The 20,219-nt window shown below is 45.2% G+C and overlaps 1 protein-coding gene across 2 annotated transcripts in view; it reads right to left on the reverse strand.

Moving 5' to 3' along the window:
* The window catches only part of SELENBP1 (selenium binding protein 1), a 44,341-nt gene extending 25,834 nt beyond the window's left edge, over nucleotides 1–18,507 (reverse strand). The window contains exons 1-2 of one of the 2 annotated variants that reach the window (XM_006113944.5): nucleotides 18,332–18,507; nucleotides 708–761 (exon numbers count right to left, since the gene is read on the reverse strand). In XM_006113944.5, coding sequence (XP_006114006.1) covers nucleotides 708–761; nucleotides 18,332–18,335 — 58 coding nt within the window. In that variant the 5' untranslated portion in view covers nucleotides 18,336–18,507. Of the gene's footprint in view, nucleotides 1–707; nucleotides 765–18,331 lie in introns of both variants that reach the window. The other variant, XM_006113943.5, reaches the window with a different exon arrangement.
* Between the last annotated feature and the right edge of the window lie 1,712 nt (nucleotides 18,508–20,219).

Genomic DNA, 20,219 nt, shown 5'->3' on the forward strand with positions numbered 1-20,219 from the left:
AAAAGAGGTGGGACATGGGCAAGTAGGTGTGTTCAGTTTTGTGCAATTAGGAAGTTGGTAACCCTGTCTCAAGGATATGAAGAATCCAACCCCCTGAGAGATGTAGCTATGCCGACCTAACCCCCAGCTTTAGGGATGATTTTTTCCACTGAATTTTATCACCTCTCAGGGAGGTGGAAGATTAGTGACAATGATGGGAGAACCCCTCCGGTCCCTGAAGCAGTGTAGAAGTGGAGCTGCAGGTGTGCCACTGTCGCATATTTAAGTATAGACACAATCCCAGTTAGAGCCTAAAAGCCAACTTCTGTTTGGCACAGGTAGCCCACATCAGTATCTCATGTCAAACCAGTCACATGAAATCCATGGCATAGCATCTAAACAACAGATCCAACAGGCACCACAGGCACCAGGCCAAGGTGTGTGTGGGACCCCAGCTCCGTGGTCCCAAAAGGGGTCAGGACTCAAGTGGAAAGGGTGGGTCCCAGGACAATCAGCCCTTAGCACCACCCAGACTGGTGCACCCTCCTCTAGCCCCCAGAACTGCATGGAGAGATGCTCTGGTGGCAATTCTGAAGGGCTTGGGGCTCCGGCCGTGGCAGCCGGGAGCAACTGCCACCTTTGCCCACCCCACTTTCGTCAGCAGGCCTGTCAATAAAAAGTTCTAGTTATGATAACTTCGATTTCAGAATACAGATGAAAGGACTTGCCTTTCATGGCATCTAACGGAGTGCTGTAGCCAGGACCACATGCTCCACATTTTTCTGCTGAAAGAGAGGGGGAAAAAGAAATAAGTTACATATCTCCAAATTGTTTACCTGCATATTTCCCAAGGGGTTGCAAACTTTGGGTGCTCAGCTTAAAGAGATCTTTGACCCCATTTTCAGAAGTGCCAAGCATCCACAAATCCCACTGATCAGTAAAAGCAGAGTACACACAAGACCCAGCATGTCAAGTTGGGAATCCAAATATTGAGGAAAGTCTGAGTGTTAGTTTTCAAGATGTCCCACCCTGCAATTAACACCAAACAATTCAATATTAAGCAGATAAACATCTGGACTTCAGAAAGACTTGGCTGGTGAAAGGTTTTAGGGATTAGTAGGGAAGCACTGATAAGAGTTCAGCAGCTGGATTGCTCAATTTGACAAATCCATTTTATTATTACAAGAAGAGGCCTGCACAGTTGTCTGTGTATTAACCCTTAGAGTGGCTGTTTCTAAGGATTCAGAAACTGGCTGGGGAGCAGGAGCGCAGAAGACCAGAAAGGATTCCTAGCAGAGTTTTTGCTTAGTGGAATTCCTGACCTGTACCATTGTCTCACTGCTGGAAACTCAGTTCCCCAGAACCCCGTCCTACCTTCCTGCCGACTGAAACTTTCATGGGTCCCCAGCTGTACTCCTCAACTACCATGATGCAACCTAGCTGTTGCATCAGGAACCAGTAGAAGGGGGTCAGTTCAACTGGGAGTTCATGTTCCCAGAGACTGGGAGGGAATCTGATCAGGGCTGGACTAAGGGGTGGGCGAGCCGGGCGCCAACTGATGGGGGGTGCCTGATGGGGGCTGTAAGGGGCATGTAGCGTCCCTTATAGCTGCAATCAGGCGCTGCGTGCCTGGCTCCCACAGCGTCGGCCCGCTCATCCCTGTGGTGCCAGCCAGCAGAGCCCTTCCTTCCATGGCCACGGGGCCCTGCACGGCCAGGTGCGGCCCAGGCCGCGCGCCAGCAGCGGTGACCGGGCCGGGCAGCGCATGCACCGTGCGCCCCAGGGGTGGGCCCCGGGATACATGCCAACGGCCATGGCCGGGCAGTGCATGCACTGTGCACCCCGGGGGTGGGCCCGTGCACCTTAGGGGGGGTGGAACCGCACATGCACCGTGCGCCTAGGGGCGGCGCCATGCAGTCGGGCGCCAAAATGGCTTGGATCGGCCCTGAATCTGATGAGTGGCAGTGAGTGAATCTGGCAGGTGACAGGGGAAGTAAATATTTGACTGGAGACTCAGGACTTGTTCCTTTATCAGGTTCAGATCAAAGTACTTTAAAGCAGCAGAGGAACTGAAAAATGTTCCTGCTTTAACCCTTAAAACAGGGCTACTCAACACGTGGCCTGTGGGCCGCATGCAGCCTGCGGCCTGTTTGTTTGCAGCCCGCAGTACAGTTTGGGTTTACACGGGGCTCAACATGCAGCCTGCAGGTGGGATCCTTTGAACATAGCCTCCATTGTGAACATGCTCCACAACAGCGAGGCATCTCCCAGGTGGGGTGAGCATTGAAAGACACAAGCGGATGGGCTGGCTGGAACAGACAGTACAGGGTGTTGGCATTTCTAGCCTCCAGAAAGGAGGTGATGGGAGTGCCGGGGCATTGTGGGAAGTGCTTTGTATTCACGCTCGTCAGTGTGAAAGCTATTTGCATATATATTTGTATGTATGTGCAACCACACTTAAGCTGAGGCCCTTGGCATGTGCTGTGAGTATTATTGTGGCCCGTGGGGCTTCCAAAGTTGAGTATCCCTGATTTAAATCATTGGTCTGGGGTAGAGCTGGGGATGAGGGGTTCAATATGCAGACGGTTCTGGAAAGAGAGACCTACCCAGCCCTCTCTCTCTATAGCGGTTTGGGACCAGGTGAGAAGGGTCCAGTATTAAAATGACTATTGAGTTGGGAACCACAGTGTGCACCATTGAGAGACACATGCTTTAGGAAACCTTCTCTATTCAACACTCTAACCCAGCCAGATTGAGAGAATGTACATCCATCTGAGCATCCGTGTACTCCCGCCATCCCTTGCAGGACAACTGGACATGTTACCCATTATTTTCCTTGTCACTATCATCTTCCCCAATGGCCCTCATTCTGGTACCACCCAAGACTACATCTCTCCCTCCTCCTGCCCACGGGCTGGGACACAACTCTTATAATATGATATGCTGATGCCATTGTGTCTAGTGCATACACAGTAGGGATTTCTCCCCTATTTATTTGTATTTCCTCGCCCTATTACTACTGGGGTACCCTTCTCTTACAGGTTAGTATATTTACTGTACAATTTATTATCACATATGTCAATTCATTTCCATGGCACTCTTGTAGTCAACATCTGCAGCCAAAAGTTGGTGTTAACTCATGTTCCTGTAGTTGGCTAGTGTCGTGGACAAACTTCCCCCTTAACCACTCTAGTCTCAAAATTTGGGGGTGGCCATTTATCTGTGCACCAATTTCATAGGCCTCAAGCCTTATGCTAACCACTGAAGCCAATGTTTTACAAGACACAGGCCTGTAGGTTCCTTGCCTTATTGCTAAATAAGTGCTACCAGACTATTTGTTGTTTTTTAAGTTTTTCGTGTTACAAACTAACTCGCCTAACCCTCGGAAACTGCTAAATAAAATACATGCTAAATCTAGCTCAGTGGGTTACACATTTTCCCTTGGCACAGAGCTTCACAATTTGGAGCTACTGTTCATTTTCAAATCAGAAGTGGGACAAACCCCCATATATTGGGACATCTAGAAGGAGTGGTACAGCAAACTTAAATATTGGACAGTTGCCAGTTACTAGCCACATTTCTAAATGTTTCTTGGCTCCCTTTGTAACAATGTAAGTGCATGTTCATTTTAACTACTTAAGAGTACTAGGGTTGATCGTTAAAATAAAATCATAATAAAAGTCTACTGTATGTAAGGGTCAGTATTCCAGACAGTCACAGAAATCGTGTTTCAGGTTTACATTAACAAAAAACTATCTAGGATCAAGAGAACAATGTTGACGCTGTTTAAAATACATATTAACACCATGTTGCAAGTTTATATACCTTGCTATACAGTCACAATGCTCTAGTCCTGAGGAAATCATTCCAGCATGGAGGGAAAGTTCAGCTGCCTCTCCCTGTCCCCCATCTCATACAAATAATGAGTGGCATGTAGCAACATGATAAATTGAGATAATTCTGAGCAGGATTAAAGGACATGATGCCTGTTTTACTGTTGACTACAGTGCTTTAAGCACACGTCTGATAAATGACTTGCCATTTTGCTCAGTTTCAACCTTGTCTTACAATCTTATATTGTGACTAGTAAGTTCTTCAAAAACAAACGCTACAGAATCAGATACCTTCAACTTGATAGGACGTAACAACTGCATTTCCCTGTTTCATCAGATTGTATTCTTTAGGAAACAAAGATGACAAGTTACTTTGTAGAATCCACTCACTACATTCTGAGATTCATTAGTTTAAAACATGACTTCCTCAAAAAGTGAGGGTGCTTTAGTGCTAAATAGACTGTAGAAGACAGAAAATAAGCAAAAAGGAAGGAAAAACGGTTGTATTCCACATCATTGCATGTCTAAGCGATAAGACAAAATTTAAGCTTTATTAAAAATAGATGCATGATATAACTTTCTGGGTGTCTGGCTGGTGAGCCTTGCCCCCATGCTCAGGGTTTAGCTGATCGCCATATTTGAGGTCGGGAAGGAATTTTCCTCCAGGGTAGATTGGCAGAGGCCCTGGAGGTTTTTCGCCTTCCTCTGTAGCATGGGGTACAGATCACAGCTGGAGGATTCTCTGCATCTTGGGGTCTTCAAAGTATTTGAAGGCTTCAATATCTGAGATATAGGTGAGAGGATTATTCTAGGAGGGGTGGGTGAGATTCTGTGGCCTGCACTGTGCAGGGGGTCAGACTAGATGATCATAATGGTCCCTTCTGACCTTAAAGTCTCTGAGTCTATAACTAAACTCTATCCTATTTTTCTCAGTCACCTAAATTAGCAGGGACAAAGCACGTGTTAGACCAGTACTAGATTAATATTACACAAATATGTTGTTCTTTTGCTGATTAACAGGAGAGCACTTAAACTAGGATGTTTGCTAGAGATAACACTGCTCTACAGCCAAAATGCTTCTGAAATAAATGTAGTCAAACTTTACTAATTGTGGGTCACTGAGAATGAAAATGATGCTTAAAATTGTTGATTGGCTCTAGTTTTCAAGATATGCTATTGGGTCAGTATATACAACCCTTGACTTGCGAATGGCGGAGGATAAGTGAGTTATAAAGGGAAGGGATCTCAATTTAAACCAGAAATGACTAAAATACATCTTTGACTGGATCTATGAATAAATCTATGACTGGGTTTGGACAGTACTTGCTTTTTAGGCAAAACAATGAATGATGCAATCTGAAGCTGGTATTGTGTCATACATGATATGAATTGTACCATGTTATTCCTAGAAGTCATGGATGTTTTGCTGCATAATGGCAATGTTTTGCCATCAATTCCAGTTGGTCATGCAGTCCATATGAAGGAAACCTATGACAACATGAAACAACTTTTGAGGTGCATAAACTATGACCAACATCAGTGGCAGCTTTGTGGCGATTTGAAGGTTGTTGCTCTCTTGCTTGGTCTGCAGACTAGATACACAAAGTACTGCTGTTTTCTCTGTGAATGGGATAGTCGTGCAAGAGATTCCCACTACATCAAGATAGATTGGCCACTCTGACAGTCATTGGAGCCTGGGAGGAAAAGTGTTCAGCATCCACCACTTGTTGAATCAAGGAAGATTTTGTTACCACCCTTTCACATCAAGCTGGGTCTGATGAAGAACTTTGTCAAGGCCATGGACAAAACACAAGCAGCTTTCAAGTACCTCCGTGGAAAATTTCCAAGGTTAAGTAAAGCTAAGATAAAGGAAGGTGTCTTTGTTGGTCCTCAGATTCGTGAACTTCTTCAAGATGATGCATTTGACCATGCACTGCGTGGCAAGGAAAAGATGGGATGAAAAACCTATCCGTTAGTGGCAATAAATTTTCTCAGAAACAACAAGGCAGACAACTACAGGTTGTTGGTGGAAAACCTCCTCAAGGCATACAAAAGCCTTGGTTGCAACATGTCACTAAAGATACATTTTTTGAACTCTCATCTAGATTTTTTTCCACCGAACTGCGGAGCAGTGAGCGATGAGCATGGCGAGCGATTTCACCAGGACATTGCAACAATGGAGAAACGCTATCAGGGCAAATGGAGCCCATCAATGCTTGCAGACTATTGCTGGACAGTGACAAGAGATGCTCCATTTAATGAATACAAGAGACAAGCCAAGAAGCACCGAGTAGACACTGAATAGGACTAAACTATGTACATAATGGTTTTTTGCCTTTTGTTTCATAATACATTTTATTTATATAACCCTTTTGCTGATTTTTAAAGTGTTACATAAACAGGACAGGTGAAATATTATCATGTAAAGGAACCATAAACACAGGAAAAGACCTAGGTTTACAATTTATGATTAAAACTCTACTATCTACACAATATACATAGACGTAAAATGTAAAAACTTAAATATCTTGGAAACAGTAGCCAATCAGTTGTTTTAATTGTCATATTTGAATTCAGCACATCAAAATACATAATAAATAGCACATTTTATCTCTGAAGCAGATGACTTCTAAAAAATTGTAGACCAGTGTAATCTAGGGCAAAAGGATGACATTTCATCTCAGCCTCCTTTTTACTCTTTTTCCTTTCCTGCCACTGTTTCCTTCCCTACTTGTTCAAATTAGGGATGTAAGTGACTAATCGACTATTCACTTCCTCCCCCCCTTGCTGCCTCTATCAGAAAGAGGCAGCAAGGGGGAGAGGGGAAGAATAGGAAGGAGTGCTGGGGGGAACTGGCTTAAAAACCAGGCAGAGCTCCGGCTTAAAAGCCAGTGCCTCCCAGCTCCAGCTCCAGCTCCATGGGAGGGGGCAGGGGTGGTGTCCCACCTTTGAAATGTACAAGAGTCCCCAGTGGGGCTCTTGTACATTTGCCTTTGAAATGTAGCAACAGCCAGGAGGGATCTTGCTACATTTCAAAGCAGAAGCACCTTTATCAACTATGAACTAGTCAATGGAAATTCCGTCGACTATTTCATTAGTTGATTAATCTAATTTTAACATATCTAGTTCAAATATTCTAAACAGTGGAGCATCTGTTTGAAGCTGACATATAGCTTTCACGTTATTTTGCATCAGACTCTTCATGAACACACAGGTCGTGAATCTGCTATTTGTAACATTTTGTAGCAAGATGTTGATAAAAATGTTGACACTCTAGATATTAACGTGTCATTACACATACAAGTCACCATTACATTGCAGCTATCTTGGCATCTTACTGAATGTTTAGAATACCTTGAAGTTGGACTGTATTTGTGATTGAAGTCTAGCGAAAGACTGATTTGCTTTGCAAACTAGGGTAATTTATCACAGGGGCTACATTTAGACTGCAAGCCTCTTTTGAAAGAGCGTCTAGACTACAAGTAGATTTTGCTTTTTCGAAAGGGAGTCTAGACTGTCTTTCGAAAAAGCACAGTTTGCATTCATTAGAACCTTTATTCCTCATAAAATGAGGTTTACCGTGATCAAAAAAACTATTGCGTTCTTTCAATTTACGTTCAAAAGAACATGGCTGCGGTCTAGACGCAGGTTAAGTTTTTTTTGAAAAAAACCATGTAGTCTAGATATACCCAGGGGCTACGTCTACACTGGCCCCTTTTCCGGAAGGGGCATGTTAATTTCAGAAGCCGTAATAGGGAAATCCGCGGGGGATTTAAATATCCCCCGCGGCATTTAAATAAAAATGTCCGCCGCTTTTTTCCGGCTCTTAAAAAAGCCGGAAAAGAGCGTCTACACTGGCCCCGATCCTCCGGAAAAAAAGCCCTTTTCCGGAGGATCTTATTCCTACTTCAAAGTAGGCATAAGATCCTCCGGAAAAGGGCTTTTTTTCCGGAGGATCGGGGCCAGTGTAGACGCTCTTTTCCGGCTTTTTTAAGAGCCGGAAAAAAGCGGCGGACATTTTTATTTAAATGCCGCGGGGGATATTTAAATCCCCCGCGGATTTCCCTATTACGGCTTCTGAAATTAACATGCCCCTTCCGGAAAAGGGGCCAGTGTAGACGTAGCCAGGGTGACTGGGATAAGCAGTTAGTTCCATTTACTGCTAGATTAGGATTAATTGAATTTTTTCCCCAAAATGTGGAGGGTATCTTTATTGACAAAGCTCCTCTGCCATGCAGTCCATTTTCCCTCCCATTCACCATAAAGACAACAGCCTTGTCATAATTACAACTATTGCAGAAGGGAAGCTATATTTTTAGTGCAGAATGGTTTGTCCTTTTTCACAAAGAGGTCACACTAGGTCTGATTTTTGGTTTCCCTGTAGTTTGCGCAGTCATTTGCCCCAGTGCAAACTGAGCATAAGACACTGCTATTCTGAAGCTAGTAGCATTCTGTATCCTCTTTCTGCAGTTGTTTACACCAATGCTAAGTGCAGGAAAGTGGGGTGACTTCTTTGTTCTTTATTTAAACTCCCTCTTCTATCTGTCCTGTTTCCATCAGTGAAACCAGGAACAGAGCCAACCCTATGTGAGCTGCTAGCTTATCAACCACCAGCAAGTGCTCCATGGATCACTGCATGCCAACCTCTGTTCTAGTTAACAAGAGGGTACATGGATGGGCTCTTGCAACATTTACTGTTGTTTTAAAGCTGGGACGGGAAACCTTTTTTGGTTCAGGGCCACTCAGGGTCACACATAAGAAATGAGACAGCTCTCGCTGCCCTCACCCCCCCCAAGTGAGAAGGAGGAGAAAAAAACCCTCAGAGATGTGGCCCCCAACTGAGCTGCAGGAAAAAAAGACGGCCCCCTCAAACTCCAACCCGAAGGGGGGAGGCACGAAGGCTCAGGGCTTACCCATAGGGCTGCATTAACTCTTCTGGGGCCCCAGGGCTAGTGAATTTTGTGAGACCCCCTTAGGCTCTATGATGAAGTGTGAAGAAGGGGGGTACCAAGAAGTAGACTGGAGGTAGGAATATAGGGTCTGGGAGAGAGGGAGGGAGGGAGGGAGGAGCAAGCTGGGGGTGAGGGGTCTTGAAAGAAGGAGGGTTCAGGAGCAGGGTGGGGGGAAGGTTGCAGGGTCTGAAAGGGACAATGAGTGTAGTAGTGGGATGGGGACTCTGGGGGGAGGAAGAGTGAAGAAGCAGGGTGGCAGTGTGGGGTCTTGAAGCGTGTGTGCGTGCGATGGGGCAGGGATTGGAGGCTCCTACCTGACACAGCTGCTGGGGAGGCACAGGTGGCTCTGCACACTGCAGGGACTGGGAAGCACTCCCTACAGTCATTGCCCTCACCCTGCTGTTCCCATGGGACATGATTCCTACTCAACAGGAGCGATGGAGGATGGTGCCTACAGGCAGTACTTCCCTGCAGTGGAGTCACTTCCTCCCTCTGCCAGGCAGAGCCCGCGAAACAGATACAGCCCTCAGCTTCTTTTGTTTAGGTCTTTGAGGCTTGGGGCTCCTCCCCCTGCAGTGAGGAATGGGTGCTAGTGCTCTGACCATGGCACCTCTGTCACTTTATTGGATTCTAAAGATCACTGTTGCACCCATGGGGTGGGGGGGGGGGTGTTTGCCCCAAAAGTCTGTACAAAGAGGGTCATGTGAGATGTTGAATGAAAGCTTATGTTCTACTAATTCTGTATATGCTATTCATGTACTTGTATAATATCTGTATGTGGGGTTATAAATATGTACTCTGTGTTGATGCTGGAAAATTCTCTGTCTGAGACAGAGCAATAGGCAAAGAATGTTCAGCCAGTGGCTATGCTAATTAGCAAGGAGACAATGAATCTCTTGGTGCCAATACACCCCTGAGGAATGTGACTGATACCTGCAAACCAGCCAGGGCATAATAGCTGCCAGCATGTGAAACAGAGATAGGTTGCTCAACCATGTGACCTGCTCTGGCCAGGAGGATGCCAGGAGAGGTATATAAGTGCCATGTGGCAACCTCCATCTTATTTCCAGTTCAGCTCCTGATCCCAGATTCAGCCTTTCAGGGAACAATGAGCTGGAAAGAACCATGGACCCACCCTGATATAGGATGTACACCAGAGACTTATAAGATAGCAGTTTATAACATCTCTGCTAAGAGCCTGCATTGAGAACTTGGTGATTCGATGCATGTAATGTATTCTCCTTAACAACCTTACTCTCATGCTTTTCTTTTAGTAATAAACCTTTAGATTTTAGATTCTAAAGGATTGGCTCAGCGTGATCTTGTGGGTTAGGTCCAGAGTGTAAATTGACTGGGACATGTGGCTAGTTTCTTGGGACTGGGAGAACCCATTTGGGGTAGGTGAAATTGGGTTCTATAACCCCTCACCTGTGTGTTAGGCCCAGGGCTGATTGAAGCATAGGAAGAGCTGGGGTGTCAGAGGGGTTTTGCTCATGAAGCTTCTGGCTGGCCAGATTGGCAGCTGAAGCGCTCCGTGTGACTAGTTGTGGCCTATTTGGGAAGATCTCTAGTCTGGAGCTGTAAGGAGCCCTGAGTTTGCGCGGATGCCCTCGGCTGTGCCCAGACCCGGCCCATCGGTCACAATCCCCCCAAGCCTCACAGGCCAGATCAAAACAAGCTGGGGTCAGATCCGGCCCGTAAGGCATAGATTCCCCATCCCTGTTTTAAAGATAAGAACCATCAGTGAAAGAACACACTGTTAGAGAAAAGAAACTGCCCCCCCCCCCCCGGTAAAAAAGTTTGGCCAGGCCGCTCTTGTTATAGTGGGCTGCAGTACTCCTTGAGAGAAAAAGGCCGCACCTTTCCTGCATACCATTGCCTTTAGAAAAAAGGAAAGGTGTGAAAAGGGGAATATAGCCTCAGACGCTACCACCCGTCACCTTGGCGTGAGAACTGCGGGGCTTACCTGGTCGCATGAAACCTGCACAGTTTCGGCCCGACCCCTGGGACACAGACCCCCCCACTTGGTGACCATTGGGCCATATATGGTAATATGCAAGCGCAGGAAAGCGATGTGCAGATTTGGGGATAAATACCCATGGCACAGTTCGCTCTAGGAGGTCTTCGCAACACACGTACCACCGTGTGTGTGCCTTCCCGTATACTTCCAAGCGCTGCCGGCCTGATCAACCGACTAGCCACCTCCCCCGACTCTCGGGCGTAACCAAGGCCTTCGCAACCGAACCGATATCTGTGAAATGTTCCGTGTGCTGTGTAAGTTGGTATGTATGATTTGATTTTTTCCTGTTGTATAAGCTTAGTGTTGTAGTTGTTTTTGGGTAGTACGTAAGAGTTTGTAGTTATCACTGTTATTTAATTACTGTAGCTGGATAGTTTAAGATTAGAGACTATTCCCCTTGCCATTCCCATCCTTATATCTCTGACACGTTTTACTAGAAGCCATAGAATAAATGTAATAAATACTGTAAATCCATTATTAACACGGTCTATTAAAAATCTTAGAATAAATACTATAAATTCACCATTGTCATAAATAAATATTTTTTATTTGATAAAACTGTCCACCTGGTTCTGTCCTTTCCCCCTTGGGTATTTATCATCGGACCTGTGATTCTCGCGACACACACCTTGGGCCTGCAGTACTCCTCCCACCACCCAGCATGGTTTAAAGTTGGGGGAGACAGTTTTCGCAAGCTCATAGAAATAGAAAAGGGCTGTTCTTTTGAGGATTCCAAGGACTCGCATACAACCAAAAGTCATCCCTGAGAATGACAGTTCATCTCCACTCTAGTTTTTTAACCACACCAAGTTCTGCTGTTGTGCTAAAATGATAGAACATGCTGTACAAAGTCAGAGTGCAAAGACCGTATCCTCTAGTCCAAGAGTTCTCAACCAGGGGTCTGAGGCCCACTGGGGGACTACAAGCAAATTTCAAGGGATCTGCCAAAATCAACCAGCGAAGGGACCAGCAGGGCTGACAGTCTCACTGGGCCCCTCCACAAGGTGGTAGAGAGGCCTGCTTTGTCCCCCAAGAAGGGTCAGGACTGGGGCTAAGCAGCCCTTAGCACCACCAGGAGAGCACCTCATCTCCCTCAGGCAGCGCTCTCCCCTCTCTGGGTATGTGTACACTACCCCGCTAGTTCGAACTAGCGGGGGTAATGTAGTCATCCGCAGTTGCAAATGAAGCCCGGGATTTGAATTTCCCGGGCTTCATTTGCATGAAGCCGGCCGGCGCCATTTTTAAATGCCGGCTAGTTCAAACACCGTGCTGCGCGACTACATGCGGCACGGAGTAGCTAGTTCGGATTAGTTCGTAGTCGCACGGCACGGTGTTCGAACTAGCCGGCATTTAAAAATGGCGCCGGCCGGCTTCATGCAAATGAAGCCCGGGAAATTCAAATCCCGGGCTTCATTTGCAACTGCGGATGACTACATTACCCCCGCTAGTTCGAACTAGCGGGGTAGTGTAGACATACCCTTTGTCAGCAGGCTTGGAAGGGACGGTGTTAGACTCTGAAGCTACCTTGCTGCTCAGAGCAGAAGTTGAAATCTAAGCAACTTAGCTTCGTGGGGCCCTGGGTACTTGCTCTGCTTATTACCTCTAATGTCAGCCCTGGCTTGTAAGTTAGTGGATATAAAAAAAAAAGTTGTTAGGGTTCCAGTGGGCCTCAGAAAGAAAATGTTATAGTATGTTGAGGAGGGCCTTAGAAAGAAAAAGGTTGAGAACTGCTCCTCTAGTTTAGTAGTCAGAACAGTGGACTAATGCCAAGATACCAAGGTTCTAGTTGTAACTCTTGCTGACTCATTGTGATCTTAGGGGAAGTTACTTCATTTTTCTGTGCTTCTGTCTGAGAATAATAATACTTCCATAGATTCTCAGTCCAGAAAGGACCATTATGACCTTCTGGATAATACAGGCAATAGAACTTCCCCAAAATAATTCCTAGTGCAAAAATATGCCCTATTTACATAATAATATAAGAACAGCCTTTTCCTGGGTCAGATCAACGGTCCATCTAGCCCAGTATCTGGTCTTTGGACAGTGGCTAATGCCAGGTGCCCCAGACGGAATGAACAGAACAGGTGATCACCAACTGACCCATCCCCTGTTGCCCATTCCCAGCTTCTGACAAACAGAGGCTAGGGACACCATTCCTGTCCATCACGACTAATAGACATTGATGGACCTATCCTCCATCAGTTTATCTAGCTCTTTTTTAACCCTTTTATAGACTTGGACTTTACATCATCCTCTGGCAAGGAGTTCCATGGGTTGGCTGTATGTTGTATGAAGAAATACTTCCTTTTGTTTCTTTTAAACCTGCTACCTATTAATTTCATTTGGTGACCCCCTAGTTCTTGTGTTATGGGAAGAAGTAAATAACACTTCTTTATTCACTTTTTTCACACCAGTCATGATTTTATAGATCTCTATCATATCCTTCTTTAGTCTCCTCTTTTTCAAACTGAAAAGTCCCAGTTGTATTAATCTCTCTTCATATGGCAGCCATTCCATACTCCTAATAATTTTTGTTGCCCTTTTCTGAACCTTTTCCAATTCTAATATATATATATATTTTAGTTGAGGTGACCACATACCATAGATTTATATAGAAGCAATAAAATATTCTCTTATTTTCTATCCCTTTCTTAATGATTCCTAACATTCTGTTTGCTTTTTTTTTTTTTTTTTTTTAAACTGCTGCTACACACTGAGTGGATGTTTTCAGAGAATTACCCACAATGACTCCAAGATCTCTTTCTTGAGTGGTAACAGCTAATTTAGTCCCCATCATATTATATGTATAATTGGGTCTAGGGATGTGAAAGTGTAACCATGTACATGGTTAACGGCTGAGTCTGGGCTCATCAGTCAACCTTCATGGTTACATGCAGGGCTTCCAGTATGTGTGGGGAGACTACTTAAAAGCTGGCTCCCTGCATACATTAGCACCTGGGGAGCTGCCTACTTCCTTGTGCTGCTGCATCTGTATCAGAGGCAGCAGCACAGGAGAGGGCAGGCAGGAGCCGCTGTGCACGAGGAGCCAGCTTAAAAGTCGGCTCCCTGCACTCACCCAGCTGCCACCCTGCATGTAACTGCGGTTACTTATTTACGTAAGTAAACATATTTTAACATTACTAGTTGAGATTATAGTTTCCAATATGCATTACTTTGCATTTATCAACATTAAAATTCATCGTCATTTTGTTCCCCAGTCACCTAGTTTTGTGAGATCCTTTCTAAGCTCTTCACAGTCTGTTTGGACTTAATTATCTTGTACAGTTTAGTATCATCTGCAAATTTTGCTACCTCACAGTTTATCCCTTTCTCCAGATCATTTATGAATACACTAGAAGACTTACCTGGTGTTGCATGAGGGCAGGCTCAGGGCGGCTGTGAAGGTCTGCCATTGGCTCTCCCTGGGTCCAGGCTGGGCCTGGGAGGGGGGGTCTGGCCCAGGGACAGAATGGGGCAGCCTATGGATGGGTGGCGGCCACGCAGGCCTCCTGCTGACGCTCCCTGAGCCCAACTGGGGAGTCCACTCCAGGGGCAGAAAGGGGAGGCTGTGCAGGCTAGCTGGCTGTGGCTTCTGAAAAGGGCTGCAGCAGTGGGGCTCAAGGGGCTTCCCCCCTCTGGTTCAGTGCTGGAGCTGATGGGTAGGGTCATGTGGCAAGAGGGCCACTCTCTTGATGATGTGGCTGTCCCCAGCGGTCACTGTGCAAGTATAGCTGTCCCCTGCAATCGTTGCCCGCAGTGGTGACTATGAATATAGCTCTGCCCTCTCCCTTTCCATGTTATGGAAAACAATAACGTTCCAGGCATATCCCATTTTCCTGGCATAACCAAACCCTGACCTTACTTTAAGTTAGGATAAGAGTAAGCTGCATACCAAATGGTGTTCTTAGCTCTTACCATTTAGTAGAAGTTCTTGAACAAACAGATTTGCAGACAGACAGAGGGACTCAGTCACACAATTCTCTAAAATTTAGATACAGATTGAATAGGATTGGTCTCACTACAGATCCCTGGGGGACATTTCTATTTACCGCTCTCCATTCGGAAAACAGTTTATTTATTCCTACTCTTTGTTTCTTATCTTTTAACCAGTTATTAATCCATGAGAGGACGCTCCCTCTTATCCCATGACAGCTAACTTTGCTTAAAAGCCTTTGGTGAAGGACCTTGTCAAAGGCTTTTTGGAAATCTAAGTACACCATATACACTGGATCTCCCTTGTCCACATGCTTGGACATTTCTAGTCTGAATTTGTCTAGCTTCATCTTCCAAACCATTGGATCATGCTATTCTCAAAGGGTTGTCGAGTTTTAATAAATAGCAGTAACGTGCATTCAGATCTTTGGGGAAAAGATGTCATGGAAATACAAAGACATCTAAAGACACTGAGTACCATGCAAGTGTTAAAAATTGAACATGAGTGCCTATTTTCAGAATAGATTTTGAAAAGAATAATCTTTTTATAATGAAAAGATCATTTCCTTTATGCTTATGCAACCCGGCGGTTACATTATACGATTGAGCTATAAAGCCTGTTGAGGCAGCTACAGTAAACTTGCAGACTGTTCAGATAAAATAGGAGTTGTTGGAAGCCTGCCTAAAGAGATTATAGATTTTATAGATTTACAACATGCAATAGAATCATAAAAACCGTTTCAGCCCCTAGATAAAGTATTGCATGCTAGTTAGTTCAATGTAACAGTCATATCTGCACAATCAAAGGATACCTCCCCACATAATTTGGGTTAAAGTAGTATATTTGAGGTTAAAGGAATAAAGAAGATTCCAGAATGTTTAACTGCACCACCAAACTGCTACCCTTTTATGTATATGAGTGCACAATTTCTGGGCTAGACTTTGTGTACCATAATTCAGCAACAATAAATTATAACTGCCTTCCCTAAAACAAAAACTCATACTGTATAACAAGCCTAACAGACCTTTCACGTTGATCATCACAGCACACCATTATTATAGTGCGTATGTCTGTACAATAGTCTTTGTGACATGGAAACCCATTTACGGCAAATCAAATGGAATTAAGTCTTTAGATTTCCTCTGAAAACATTAGATGGATGGAATTGCTTTTCTACATCCCCTGCTTGTTTTGGAGTTTGAACAAACAGACAGTTCCCTTATCACGCTACAAGATTTTGTTTAACTTATCCAGTAACATCTATTTAAAAAAGGAGTTAGCTCACTAAGTTAGATTTATGACGGAACTTTGCCTACAGTATACTGATGAGAGTATACATCAGACCTGGAGGATAATAGCAGTAATTTTGACATTGTTCAACTGTCACAATGTTCGGAAGCTTCAGGGGATAGCCAAGTTAGTCTGTACAGAATAAACTTAAAAAACAACAAATGGTCTGGTAGCACTTTATAGACTAACAAAACATGTAGATGGTGTCATGAGCTTTCGTAGGCACAGCCCACTTCTTCAGATGACCAGAGATCATTTGAAGAAGTGGGCTGTGCCCACGAAAGCTCATGACACCATCTACATGTTTTGTTAGTCTATAAAGTGCTACCAGAACAACTGTCACAATGTAAGTGTTAACAGTAAAAGTGGGCCAAAAGTAACACTTGTGTGAAAAATTGAGATAAGAGTCCATCTCACCCAAACAATAAATAGCAAGCACATGGAGAATGCCGATTCTATCTCAAGTCTGAAAGCTGCACAAAAGGACAATCCAAATTGTTTTAGGACTCGTCAGAAAACCATGAAGCATCTGAACACTGCATTGGGTCAGATGTCGTTTTCTCTACATGTAAGATATTAACATCACTCTTTAGGCGTGTACACTGCAGTCATTATGATAGGAGCCTTATCTGTGTTACTAATCGGCCCTGACTAATAAAGAAACAGATCTCAAATTCTAGTTTACTTTTCATCATTTATTCTGTCAGAATGGCAAAAAATATTCAGGTTGGATAGTTAAACCAGTCTAGCCAGTTTAGCTTTTCTGCCTTTATAAGGGATTTTTAACCATAGTCACCATGCACTTTTTCATGTACCATGACAAGCACAATGTACTAGTTGAGGCTGTAAATAATACAGGCAGTCCCCGGGTTACGTACAAGATAGGGACTGTAGGTTTGTTCTTAAGTTGAATCTGTATGTAAGTCAGAACTGGCGTCCAGATTCAGCCGCTGCTGAAACTGACCAGCGGCTGACTACAGGAAGCCCGAGGCAGAGTTGCTCTGCCCCGGGCTTCCTGGAATCAGCCGCTGATCAGTTTCAACAGCGGCTGAATCTGGACGCCTGGGACAGAGCAACTGGGGCGCTGCCGGGTAGGTCCCCGCAGCGCCGCAACTCAGCGCTGCGGGGACCAACCCGGCAGCACCCCAGCTGCTCTACCCCAGGTATCCCCAAGTTAGCCGCTGTTGAAACTGATCAGCGGCTGATTCCAGGAAGCCCGGGGCAGAGCAACTCTGCCTTGGGCTTCCTGTAGTCAGCTGCTGGTCAGTTTCAGCAGCGGCTGACTTGGGGACGCCTGGGGCAGAGCAGCTGGGGTGCTGCCAGGTTGGTCCAGTAGCGTCAGCTGGGGTGCTGCTGGGTTGGTCCAGTAGCGCCGAGGAGCGGCGCTGCGGGACCAACCGGGCAGCGCCCCAGCTGCTCTACCCCAGGCGTCACGAGAAAAGCCTGGTCTGCTGGGGGGGGGGGGCGCACTAGCTGCGCCTCCCCCCCCCCACCAGCAGACCAGGGAGACGCAGGTGGCGGGACCGCCGAGACGCGCCACGGTCCCGCCCGCGTCCTCCGAGGCTTTGCTCCGCGTCTCCCCGGTCTGCTGGGGCGGCTCCTCCAGCAGACCAGGGAGACGCGAAGCAGCTTTTCTTGCCCTGGAGGATGCGGGCGGCGGGACCGCGGCGTGTCTGGGCGGTCCTGCCGCCCGCATCCTCCGGGGCGAGAAAAGCCCCGTTCGTAACTACGGATCCGACATAAGTCGGATCCGCGTAAGTCAGGGACTGCCTGTACAGGATGATATTTACATCTCAAGAAAAACATCCTCTACTTGTGTTCATTATGTTTCCTCAAAAAATGTTTCTAAAAGGAGTTTATATTAATAGTAGGATTTGTAAAAAGCAAGTAAATATGTTAAATGCTAATCCTTAGCTACCTGGCAGTCTCCCTTAAAGGATGGGAGGCTCAAAATTACAGTCACTCAGCAAGATTACTGTTATCACACCTTTCATGCCACTTCCAAATTCTGAAATAAATTCACGCAGCTGTTTCTCACCTACCAAAAGATTCATTTAAAGATTATAAACATAGTGGTATTTTTAGTTAGTTAAAATAGTTTAAAGAAATAAAGTTTAGTCCCCCACACTTCTTAAGTTTACTCTTCATTGCTTATTCAGTAGCAAATCCACTAGTCCCTGCTTAGGGGAAAGTTAGGAAGTCTTAAAGGATAAATGCTGCAGCCTGCAAATACCAACAATAACAAGATACATTACGGAACCACCAGCCACAACTGTGGGTCTTTGTGCCTAATGCTACTTGCAGACTGGAGACAGTTTCTTACCCATGTTGAATGGCTTCAGATCAGGTCAGATCTTCCCAGCAGCTTAAATCCTGGAATAAGAAGCAGTGTGACAGGAGAAGATTCCACAGAGAAAAGGCTAGTGTTGAGGGGTCATATATAGCAGTTTAGAGGGTGGGCAGGAGGAGGGACTGGCAGGGCAAGCTCTAAGGGGAGGTCCATAGAAAGGGCGGAAAGCATGTGGGAGGTGCCAGAACAGCACACCACCTTCTCCTATCCCTGCAAATACAGGGAAGCTACGAAGGTTGTGAAGGACTCTGCTGCTCCCTTCCCCAAATGCTGGGTAATGCAGCTGGTTCTGGTGCAGCTCCCTCCCACCTGTTTTTCCTCATACTCTGGTCATGTGCATGTCTCCTGCAGCCAATAGTTTGCTGACACTGAGAAAAGACAGGCTTTTACCAGTGAAAAGGAGAGGAAACAATTCTGTTCATAAAATTCTTGCTTCTGGGCACTATTTCAAGTTCTTCAGCAGGCAGTGAAATGCATGACCTAGTTACAGCTCCCAATTGTCTCTTGCTTGGCAGGCCAGTGGGTTTTTTTTCTATTCATATGGTTTTCAGTCCTCTAAGCAAGACAGCTAGCTGCAAGAGCTCTTCCTGCTAGTTGCAGTTAGACTCATTTTTCCCATGAAAACTCAGAGCTTAATTTTTTTTTTGCAGGGGAGCCATCTTCCATCTCTGCTCCCAGGGAAATCCTCCACTTTGGATACTGCTAAACAGTCCCTAATCAGGAATTATTATAATATATTCCCCCTGGCTGTTTAAAGAGAAATATATATATATATATATTGTACAGGCAGTCCCCGGGTTACGTACAAGATAGGGACTGTAGGTTTGTTCTTAAGTTGAATTTGTATGTAAGTCGGAACTGGTACATATTGTAGGGGAAACTCTAGCCAAACATTTCTCCACAGCTCAGTTTTGTTCTCCCACACCTCACTTCCCTCAGTCTTTTATTCTCAAGCTAAGGTGTCTGCTGAGAAAAGCTGCTCCGCATCTCCCTGGTCTGCTGGGGGGGGGGGAGGGCACTAGCTTCGTGTCTCCCTGGTCTGCTGGGGGGAAGCAGCTAGTGCGGGGTTGCCTCACCCCGTTTGTAAGTAGGAATCCGATGTAAGTCGGATCCATGTAACCTGGGGATTGCCTGTATTCTACAATGCAATCAGCTTCCCTGCCATTTCCAGAAATGTTCCCAGGAGAGGATGTAGCAACCCAGTCTACAAATCACTCAATTTAAAATCTAACCCCTTCTCAATACCCACCATTGAGAATGCCCTTGACAATCCTAGAGCCAAGGGTCTGGTAGGTAGAATGACATAAACCAACCACAGCTAACAATTTATTTAATGAGTTGATCCCTCTTTCCAGTATGAAAATTGTACATGAGCAGTGTGCATTTATAACTAATTTGTTTGCCATTCCTAACCACTTGCCAAATGCTTCGTGCAAATATATCTCAGCTTAATGGCTGCTTGAAAATTATTTGCTGGGGATTCCTCCAAATACTTGATAGTTACAATTCAATATTCCAGGTGCATGATGGTCCATCTAAGTCACATGGTATTGTTTCTCTTTCCTAATTTGATACTCTGCCCTCTATTGATCACTTCCAATCAAAAGGCATTTCATTTTGTAGCAAAGAGTATTTTGTTTTGTGATTAAGTTAATGTTGACAACAGGCCTGCAAATGGTTGAATGAGCAAAGTTTCACTTAAATGACACTTTGATAGGCTTGCCAGGTGTCTGGTTTTGAACCAGGCAGTCCAATATTTGAGCTTTCTGTTCAGGAAACAAATTGAGAAAATATAAATGAGAAAATATGAATGTCTGGTATTTTCTAAATAAGATGTAATGTAAATTGTGATGTCATGTCA

Source organism: Pelodiscus sinensis, chromosome 22 (genome assembly GCF_052426305.1).
Source record: "Pelodiscus sinensis isolate ZL-2025 chromosome 22, ASM5242630v1, whole genome shotgun sequence".
NCBI classification, from domain to species: domain Eukaryota; kingdom Metazoa; phylum Chordata; order Testudines; family Trionychidae; genus Pelodiscus; species Pelodiscus sinensis.